This window comes from Quercus lobata, chromosome 12, assembly GCF_001633185.2.
Source record: "Quercus lobata isolate SW786 chromosome 12, ValleyOak3.0 Primary Assembly, whole genome shotgun sequence".
NCBI classification, from domain to species: domain Eukaryota; kingdom Viridiplantae; phylum Streptophyta; class Magnoliopsida; order Fagales; family Fagaceae; genus Quercus; species Quercus lobata.
Window position 1 is genome coordinate 29336018 of NC_044915.1, and position 11337 is coordinate 29347354.

The 11337-nt window shown below is 30.0% G+C and overlaps 1 protein-coding gene across 1 annotated transcript; it reads right to left on the reverse strand.

Moving 5' to 3' along the window:
* Positions 1-6302: 6302 nt before the first annotated feature.
* Positions 6303-11088, reverse strand: LOC115971775 (bark storage protein A-like). The gene is made up of 5 exons (XM_031091803.1): positions 10795-11088; positions 10580-10647; positions 10285-10440; positions 9548-9799; positions 6303-6804 (listed from the first exon to the last, which is right to left on the reverse strand). The coding sequence occupies exons 1-5, from the start codon at positions 11009-11011 to the stop codon at positions 6430-6432; spliced, it is 1068 nt and encodes a 355-aa protein (XP_030947663.1). The 5' UTR covers positions 11012-11088; the 3' UTR covers positions 6303-6429.
* Positions 11089-11337: the final 249 nt, after the last annotated feature.

Sequence of the window (11337 nt, forward strand, 5' to 3'; positions counted from 1 at the left end):
TGAAAAATGACATTTTCTCACTTTTTTGACCATAACTTTTGATCCACAAATAATTTTTGAGTGAGATTTATTTCATTGAAAAGTAGACATTCTGGGCTTCAATTTGAACACAAATTTTGCCTAATTTGGACTCATATTAAGTGAGTTATGACTGTTTGAAATTAGGCCAACTAAGCAGTCCCCTTTTTTTGGGTTTTAAAACTTCATTTTAAGGGCCTAAAACATAATGCTTTGATGTGGGCTGGCCCATGGACCCTTGAGAACGTCCAAAGATCATTAAAAAGTCTAAAAACTCTAATTTTAACTTATAAATACTCATCTTATGCCTCCAATTAAAACACTAGCTAAAGAGAGTTATTTTTTGCCTCCATCTTCTCTAAAACCATTTTTTTTCTCTTTTCAAAACCCTAAGGCAGCACCTTAGAACTTTTTTTGACAAAGTTAAAACTCTCTTTAGTTAGTTCTAGTACAGAAACTATTTTTCAAAATTGATTTCTCAAAAAAAAATTCAAAATCTCTTGTTCTTGAGTTGTGATTACCTAAACTATTGAGTTCTTTTGATTACTTTTGTCCTATCAATCTAATTTTTGTGTTGTAGGCATTGATGGGTCAGTTAAACAAACTCTAAACTCATAATCTAAAGCAAGGTGAGTGTCCTTTCCATAAACTCTTTCTTTGTTCAATAGGATTCACATGAGTTTCTTAGCATAGTTTTTATATTTATTTTATTTGAATTGTTTGATGTTCATGATTATGTTTGATATGTATTAGTCTGATTTTAGGTTGTTTATAATATGTTCTTCTTGTTCTTATCTTGTTATTGCAATTCCTAGGTTAGTTTAACATGTTTATTGATTTATTGTAGTTTAGTTTAATTGTTTGATTTTGTTTCATGTTTACTTGTTTATATTGATGTTTGTTTTATTTGCTTCATGTTGGTTTAAGTGTTTAGGGTTCTAACATGCTTGGTTGATTTCTGTTTTAATATCTTTGAATGATGAAATATGTAAAAATGTAATTTTTTCGAATCTGTGCTAAAGGATGCATATGCATCTTTGAGTATGCGTACGCACGGTTCAACCATGCGTACACAGTACGCATGATTAAGTATGCGTACGCACCCCGAACTCAGATTAGGACAAAATATTGTTTTTTATTATTTTAATCACTTTTTAACATGTTATTTGATTCTGTTTGACTCTATTTTAGGTTAATTATTTATATTTAATTATTTTACCATGTTTGTTTGAGTCTTTTGCTATATTTGGTTTATGGTTTATTTAATATCTTTTCCTTGTGTGTTTATATTTAATTGTCAACTTGCCATGTTTATCTTTTTATCATATTTAGTTTATCTAATATCTTTTCCTTGTATGTTTTTATTTAATTGTCAACTTGCCATGTTTAATTTATTTTGTTTGATTATGTTTTATTTATTTCCTTTTATATTGTGATAAGTTTTTAACATGTTGTATGTTTTTTTATTTATTTAAAATGCATGATGTATATTTAGGTTATGGATTAGGGCTCTCTTAATAAACTCTTTAATTGATTACGGTCTAACAACACATAATGGAGGCCGGCCCACAAGCCGGTCGGTCTTGGGTGCTTAATACCTTCCCAAGTCGTACCCAAATTTCGAATCCATAATCTAGTATGTGGATTGGCCCAAAGGGCGCAATATGATTCCTAGACCTAATCTAGGTGGTGACTCCATTAGTCCACAGCCATATTAAGTGAAAACTACATATAGTCTAACCTTGTATAGTGAGCATGTGAGCAGCACGTGTTACCATTAGCTATACTTAGTTGTTAGTTGGTTAGGAGTTCGTTAAAAGTTAGTTAAGTTAGTTTTGGCCAAGAGTTAGTTTCTTGGTTTGTATATAAACACATTGTAATTGTTATTTTTCTTCAAGTTAATGAGTATTCACTCTTAAACAAATTTCATAACTCTCTCATGGAAATAATTGTGAAAGTTGTGTGATTGTGTGTGATAATTAAATTAATGATGGGTGGAAGCATCAAAGAGATAACACACACGATAAGGTTTACATTGTTTGGACTAACAGCCTAAGTCCACAGTGAGAAAGCCCTTAACAGCTACATATTATATTAACCACATGTGTTACAATGAACCCAATGTAGAGTTTATACACTAAAAAAAAACTTGACTAACGTTATGCTAATCATAGACAAATTTAAGGTTAATATGCTTATTCTACAAGTATATAAGCCTATAATTAGTTTGGACTATATGTCTAATATAAACAACAACAATAATGCGTAGGAATGGCAACTTTGGACGTAGTTTTTCATACCCAAAAAATATTTGACTATTTATTAAGCCTTATGACCATAATATTAAAAAAAAAAAGGTTTGGCACTCTTATCTTATGTTCCTATAGAAATTGGGTTCAAGAGTCAGGACTCTTCTTTTAGTTCATTTGTCTATTACTGTTGTTTATTAAAAAATTGATCATTTGAACCTCGAGCTCTTATAGTTATTGGTCTTTGTTAGATTACGAAATGGCTTTCACTGTTCCGTGGCCATATATTCTTTCTATTTGTTTATTTATAAAAGTATACATATTCAAATATACCAAAAGCTTAACTTGTTCATTGCCTTTAAGGACCAGACTCATAATACAGCCGGCCGAACCTGTAAAAGAGAAATCACCATGAGCACATCCTTCTAAATTAGATCACATTTAAAAAATAAAAAAATTATAAAATTAAAAATTATAAAATTAAAAGGAGATTCTCCCAATCATGCATGTTCTTTACTTAAAAAAGAAAAAAAGAAAAAAAATCAATCATGGTCCCCACTGTTCTATCTATCTATGCCATTATTGGTAACGTGGCCATGTAATTGATAAATATTTTCTTTGCACGCCGTTCCTTTTTCACATGTAATTTGAGCTGCAAATGTATTAGTCATGATTTTCAAACCCAAACCGTTTAAAGAACTGGTAAAAGGAGAGGTTCAAGATTTTTAAAGTCGGATCGAGATTCGATTGAGGTTAAACCACGATAACGTCATAATTACTTTAATAATTAATTAAAGACTAAATATAGAAATTAAATTTATAAAACTAGCAAAATTGACTAATATATCTATATATGTGAGGGAAATTTAATGATTTTCAAGCATATATTTAATAATTAAATAAAAAAGTTAATAAAATAAAATAATAATTAACCATGAAAACATAAAAATTTATGATTAATTTTTGAAGTGAAGTTGAATATCTTTGAAGGATTTTAATTATAATTTTTTTTTTATTCCTTGTAAGAGATGGATAATTTAATTAAGTAGAATAAAATTGTGTTAAGTTGTTTTTTATTAAAAAAAATTTGCATTAAGTTTACTTCAAGTTTTTTTTTTTTTTTTTTTGGGTTATTGTTGAGCATCAACTTGCAAGCTTAGCTGAGTGGTTAGGCTCTAGCTTCAACTCTGACCGTGCCTAGGTTCTAAACTTGGTAAGTGCACTTTTCTGATTTTTCTTATTTTAGAGGCATGCTTGAACTGCGGTTAGACCACACGGTTCATGCCATCGGTTTTGCATGAACCATGCGGTCCAAACCCGATTAAGGGGTTCACAGAATTAACAGGCATGTCCGGTTCTCTATGCTTAAAAAACCAGATTTCAATCCGGTTCCTAGTTAACCCGGTCGGACTGCCTGGTCCGATCCGAGTCTGATAACCTTGGTATTAGCCCATTCCTTGTCTGCTTAACCTTTTGTACTAGTCGTTTTACAGGTGGAGAAGGCAGATAGAATAGACCCCTTAATACTACAAATTGTTCAGAAAAAATAAAGACCATGACGCATATAGTTACAACTTACAAGTTATAAGATCTATTCTCCTATCTATAGTAGACATATACACATGCCAAAAAAGAAAATTAAATAATTTTTTTTTAAAAGTCAATATCTCATGTGGTCATACACCAAGCAATCTCTCTCAACACCAAAATCAAAATTAAAAATTAGATTTAAGCTTTCCTCCATACTTGTCTTACCTAAAGTAAATTAAAACTCATTTAAAAAAAAAAAAAAACACAAACACACACACACACACAATTGCATCTCCTTTTATTAAATTTTATACCCTCAACCATGGTATATGATTCTCTATATGGAATTAATATTAGTTTGTTTAGTATTAATTCATCAATTTATTTGTTGAATCCATTTTTGCTTAGACAAATTGAGGCTCTTAGGCAATCCCATTGTTAAATGAAATTGCAATTGTGCCTTCGATAAAATAAATTTTGTTCTACACTTTTAAAATTTAATTTGTACTTGTCATCATTATATAATTTTATTTTGTAGATAGTGTTCCTTTTATTTGTAAATATTTTTTAATTATATGTCTTCTAGAAAGTATTGATATGAAAAATTTAAGAGAGAGGGAGAGAGAAAGAAATCAATTGAATGTCAAATAAGATTTTTTGATAAATTTGTTACTAGCTAGCAATATAAATATATATATATATATATATATATATATAAATTAACTGGATGAAAATCTCAGAAATGATAAGAATTCATGTAAAAGAGTTGGAGATACCAAGAAAAAATAATCATAAGATCTTCAAATATGTAACATACTAATGATTCATTATATAAAAAACTAGATTCATTTCCAAATGCATTTATTGCTAGAATTTTATTGACTGGACTTGTTATATATAGTTGATTATACAAAAAGATGTTTTTCAAAATTAAAACTAATGAAATTCTCTCCTATCAAAAAAAAAAAAAAAAAACTAATGAGACTCTCAAAAATAAAATAAAATAAAATAAAACTAATGAAATTCTAGTTAAGATTGATTGTTACAAGAAGATTAAATAGATTAGTTATATTATCTACTACAAAGTAGATGTTGGCAAAACCTAATTATGAAAACTTAATTACTAATTTTGCATCTAAAAAAGTAAGAGAAAAAAAAAATCAACATAAAAATATATATAATTGATATTTAAATTTAAAAAAAGTTTCTACTTAAAGTTATCATTTTATATCTCAAATTATATTGAATTTGTTCTGAGTATTTATAGGACATATTGGTGTATATGTGCTCTGTATTAAATTTGTTCCGAGTATAGTATTTATAGGATATACTGGTACATCTGTGTTCCAAACACTCGGTTTTTTCTATAAGACCCACATTTATTATGGATTTCTTATAACATTTTTAGATATGGGGCTTAATTAAAGTGGGCATGGATCTTATCTATATCAAACTTGTGAGCATGGACCTTCGCGCACATAAATCTGGATTAGTTTTACTTTGGCCCTTTAATTTTTCTTCTTTGTTCATCGTTCTTGGGCTTTTTATAGCCGTTTGTGACTGTTGTAATATAGATTAGCTTACAGTCTTACAGATGAATTGCATGAATACAAATGCTACCATATTGGTTCAAGAATCAAGCTCTGCCAACCCTTGGACGATCAAACACAGTAACACACTATACAGAAAAGACATAACAAATATCCCTAGAGAGAGAGCGTGTTGAAATAATTATTCTTAGAATATGTATAAAACATGCGTAGCCATGTCCAATGTCTAGACAATAAAGTGATTGTTTGGTAGGGTTTTTAACTTTTTATTCTTTTATTTTTATTTTTTATATTTTGGGTGAACAATGTGATAGATTTTTTGGGAGATATGATGTTGATACTTCTCTCTCTCTCTCTCTCTCTCTCTCTCTCTCTCTCACACACACACACACACACACACATATATTCCTTTTACCATAATATATTTTCTTTTGAATATTAATTTTATTGATTGGATAAAGATTACGGGCAATCAAGTATAAATCTTTCATTTTTGTACGATGGATATTGGTTCTTGTAGATATGGAAATCGACCAAGAAAATGAGACATATACGAGGAGTTGATTGTAGCATTCGTTATGCAAGCCTTTTTAATTTTAAGATAGTTGATCTGATTGATAAAATTATGCTTCAATAGGTGAGGGTTTTTTTATATTATTATTTTATTTTTATAATGATATAAATCAAGTTGTAGTTTAATATGAATGACAAAGCCTTAACTTATGCTGCGGGTCATGAGAACACTTGAGATCTCCATGAGTTCTTGATCAAGTGGAGGAAAAGGAAAATCTAGGGTTTTGAAATAATTTTTAGTTTGGGATTTTACTTTTTCATTACCATTTTTCTTTCATCTGTTGTAAATTTAATATTTTTTTTCTAAACATCAAATATATATATGCATATTTTTTTTTTTTCAAAAGAAATTGTCTAGACTAGCTAAATTTTTTTTTTTTAGACTTTTTACTTTATTTTCACAATACCCCTTTATTTAAATTCCAAGTCACGTACATGAAGAAGGATATATGGACATGCCTCCCATTAATTTACCAAAAAGATATTAGGAGCAATACACACACTCATCCCTAATAATAAGCATAGCCAGTGCTTGATTCGGAATTGACTGCCAATAGTTCGATAAACTTCAAAACAACAGTCACTGAATTAGTGGCAGCAAGGGATGTGAAGGTGTCAGCCTCATTCGAGTCAGCAGAGCCTCCACCAGCCAAGTCTGAGAGGGCCCTAATAGCGATGAAAGGTTTCCTTTGTTGAAGACAGATCAATGCCACAGAAGCACTTTCCATGTCCACAGGGCTTACGTTGAATTTGTTATAGATGAAGCTTCGGTATGCAGCATTGTCTAGGTAAATGCTTGCACTTGTTCCTCTTTGGACCCTAGTCACCTTTGGCGTTGTGGTCAAGCATGTCGTTGAGTTAATACAACCTTCTAGAACAAGGTCCTGATCATTCAAGGAATTTAATTTTTAGGACACCAGCAATATACATGTATTGTATTTTTATTTTTATTTTTTAATTAGCTTCTAACATTTGGGGTTGGGAGATTTGAATCCAAGTTTTCTTTTATGAGGAAACCGAACAATGCCATTTAGTTACAACATATACATTCATAAATGGTATGGTAAGAAAACATTTCTAGAAGAGTGAGATTGTTTGTTTTTTTCCTTGTAAGAAACCATAAAAAATAGCTAGCCCCACATACCATGCATGATATATGGAAGCATATATATCTCCTCAAATTAAAAATGTGCAATGACTAAAATGTGTAAAAAATTGTCACATCAATTTTATAAAAAAAAGAAAAAAGCCAACTTAGCCCCATGCCAACCCAGCTCATAAAAAAATGCGTATATTATACTTGTTTCTCTCATTTGGTGTGCTTTTCATTCCCACATAAGGATATACATGTCTCTTTGACATGAGGTTATTGTTTAATAGGTGTTGAGATAGTAGGGACGACATGAACAAGTTGTAAGTGATCTTGTGCCCTGAACCTGGTGGGTCAAATAAAGGGGCCAAGCTTCTTGTTCTTGGTGAGGTATTTAATGGATTGTCAGTTTCAATATGGCAAAAGGTTGAAAGGGATTTAGCTTTTGGTTAACTAGAAGAGTTGTTTGGGTTAATCATGGAACGTTTAAGGGGACTGAAGGCAGTGCCGAGAAGACTTTAATTAAGGAAGAGAAAAATTTGGGACTTCTTTTAAGAACCCGACGAAGATGGAGTTGAATTGCCTTTTTTTCTTTTTCAATTATATGATAAATTTTTATTTGAATTTTGATTCACTCTATTGAAAATTTCGATAAACGCCAACTACTTGAACTATAAAGCTATTATTATTGGATTTAAAGTTACATGGTTGGCATCCAATTCTTATGGAACCCAAATACCCAATGCATTTTTGTTTGTTTGTTTGTATTTTTTTTTTTTTCTTTTTTTGAGGAAAATGCATATTTGTTGATAGCAGGGAATATGTTCCCATATCTCTTTAGATATAATTGATTCCATCGGATTGGAGACATATTACTAGTGGTGGAGGTAGAAATTTATCTTTAGGGACCATTTCTATAAAAACAAAACAAAAAAAAAAAAAAATTGTGTGTATGAAAACTAAAATAATAATTTACAATATTTCATAACTCAATATGTGCTGTAAATAACAACTAAATACATGTTAATTTTTTTTAAAGTGCTAAATACATGTTAATATAGTAGTATATACTATATATTTTAATCAAATTAATCAAGTACATTTATAAATTATAATGCCGTACAGTATATAATATATTGATTATTATAATAACAAATAATGTACTATAAGGAATATAAAAAAGAAAACAAATGAAAAGTAAAGTAACACGTACAGAGCACTGTACATGGGTGAGGGCCTACAAAAACTTTAAACTTATCTTTCACTCTTTCTTATCTAGTTTAGTCACACAAAACTTTTACTCTTATATTGTAAACACAAAACTGCAATAGTAGTGGGAAAAGAAAAGAACTGAACAGGGGAAAAAAAAAAAAAGATTTTGGTGGGTTTTGTGTCCAAAAGATAACCTTTTAATAAGAGGATTTTTTTAATATCTTTTTTTTCCCTGAGACTTTTAATATCTTACCTTTGATAGAAACAGAGTTTTCAAAATTATTATTCATTTTTTAAGCTCATATGAAATGAGGTCATTGAAAATGTCATGTTCATTTTTTTTTTTTTTAAGGGAATTAATGCTAATGAAATTTGAAATAAAGCATAAGATAAATTAGGAAAGTTATTAATATTGTATGTCTTAACCTTTCAAATAACATATAGTCATGCAATGAAATCTCACAATATTTTTATAACAACCTTGTTTTGTTTTTTTTTTTTTTTTTTTTTTTTTTTTTTTTTTTTTTTGAGAAACATAACAACCTTGTTTTGAATTGTGATGTATTTAGGTTTTTTATTATTATTATTTTATTATCTATAGTGGGTCGACACTCAATTTTTTTTGAGAAAGTTTTAACTTATGGTGCCCGCTCCTAATGATAGTTCTTTATCATCAAATCAAGACACCAATCAGTTTTTGGTGTAGACGGAGATTGAACCCTAGATTTTTTATACAACCATCAGAGACTTTACCAGTTGAACTAACTGAAACTCACGTGTCAATACTCAATTTATTGTGAAAAATGTTGTAAAATTTTGTTATAATAATAGAGCTGTAGAGGCACTTTTCTAAAAACATTATAATAAAATAAAATAAAAATCACCGAAATATGACAAAACGAATATTTATCTCTAACATTACCCATTAATTCTCCAACCAACCATTTTGTTATTAAGAAAAAAGTGAAAATTAATACACGAAGGCATGACCTTTTTTTTTTTTTTTTTTTTTTTTTTTGATGAAGGCATGACCATTGTTGGTTGGTGTATTAATTATTTTTTAAATCAATATTTGTTTGAATGTGCTTTCTCAAAAATAAACATATAGATGATCCACCGATCAATGTTTTGATCGATGAGAATAATATACTTATATTATATAAACTGGCCAAGAGCCTTGTAGTTAAATTGACAAGGAATTTGAGTTGCGGAGTTAACAGCATATTATAATTATCATTTAAAAACAATTTATATAAACTGAAGAAAAAAAATGAAGACATTAAACCCAAAAAAAATTTAAAAAAGAACACAGATAAGTAATTTACCTCAAGCTGTTTTGAGATTTCATAGTAGTAGGGATCAACAGCGACCCAAAAGGCATGCTGTCTTTCCTCAGGAGTCCCATCTACTGGGAAAACTTCCTCAGGTTGATACCAAACATTGTTCAAGAGATTGTCATATGGGCTACCTTCTGTGACATTTACTGTATAATTTGCAAATTTTAAGTACCCAATTTTCCTTGTGTAATCTCCAGCTGATTCCAGGGGTAGCTCATCATCAGGACCTAACCCATACCTCTGCACCATATGACAAACATTAGCAAAAATCAACATTACTTATTTTATATAGCTAAATGAATAATTCTACTACAGATTTATTAATTGTTCCATGCATTTATCCTTTATGTTTTTTCAGAATAATTCTACTATAGAATTCTTAAAATTTAATGATCAATGTGTTTAATTAGAAGTACAACAAATTTTTCTACAAAAAATTTTACAAATTACTGATATAATTAATGAGTGGTTATAAGTAAGTAAAAAAAGTAATATTAATAATGAGTCTAAATGAAAATTAATAAGAAGCTGGTCATGCAACAGTCTAAATGCAAATTACTACACACACATTTCATTTTTTTTTTTTGGCATTGATGTCACATCTAATTATATATAGAATTTGCCTTTATGCAAAATTAACGATTGAGAAAGAAAGTTGTACACAAAGTTTATGCAAACAAGAAGATCCTCAAACTCATTTGGATTTAAAGGTAGAAATTTATAACCTGCCAACTCCAAAGAGCGCCATGTGCCCAATATTGAGGGATGGTCACATCTCCTATATTGAGGGATGGGTTCGCGTTTCCTGCTATGCCATAATGCACTACTCCCTCTACGTTGAAAAGGCTCAACAAAAGCTGAGTAGTTATGCCCGCATTTATCTAGGTATAGAAAAATAAAAATGAGAGAGAGAGAGAGAGACCAAAGAACTTTAACTAAATTTTTAAGTAGTTGATAAAATTAGAAAAGTGGGTGAACCGGTCCACCAGAGGAAAGAAAGTCAAAAAGAAATATATATACCAAGCTCAGTCCAGTCATAACTAGTATGACTTTCTTTTCACCAATGGTTCCAAACCGAAATCTTCTTCCTGTGAACTCAAAAGAAATAGTGGAAGGAGGATGGTAAGTAATGGATTTAGAACAAATACTGAAATGAAAATTCTATTCAATATTTTTATACAAAAAAAAAAAAAAAAACCCATCATAAAATAATTTCAGTATGTATCATTATATACCAGCAACATCTATGGTGTTGGTAGCCGTGTAGTTTGAAGATTCAAGAAGAGGGTTCATTTCATATAGGTTTGGAATCACCAACCCCAAATAAGGGCCATCCTCGTTGACCTTAGCTATCATTTTTTGTGACCGTGCTGTTAATGCACCATTTCCTTGTTGTGCATTAAGCAGCATGAGAGCAGAAAGAAGCACACACAAAACTCTAAATGCTACCATCTTTCCAGAGACACACAGAGAAAGAGAAAAAGAGAGAGGGATTGGTGAGTTGAAACAGGTAGGAAACCATAATTTATAGAAGAAATGGTAATACTATTGGTAGCGTAGTACTATCGTATAGTCATGGTATAGTATATACGGCGTAGAAAGTGGAAAGAATGCCTTGGCCACTGATTTTTCATGACAGGGGCATTATTGACGTACTATAAAAGTCAAGCCCACTAAGGATGAAGAGAATCTGTTACTCTCATCTGTTTAGTCACTATAAGATATTAGCTTTCAGAAAATGAACAACGCATTTTAAAAGTAAATCTATTACCAGGAGC

What these genes read in the sequence shown, in the direction of transcription:
- LOC115971775 (XM_031091803.1), bottom strand. Translation starts at nt 11,011, where the DNA reads ATGGTAGCATTTAGAGTTTTGTGTGTGCTTCTTTCTGCTCTCATGCTG. An exon ending in TTATGACTGGACTGAGCTTG is followed by an intron (nt 10,441 to 10,579) that starts GTATATATATTT and finishes TTCTATACCTAG; the next exon opens with ATAAATGCGGGCATAACTAC. An exon ending in GCGCTCTTTGGAGTTGGCAG is followed by an intron (nt 9,800 to 10,284) that starts GTTATAAATTTC and finishes CATATGGTGCAG; the next exon opens with AGGTATGGGTTAGGTCCTGA.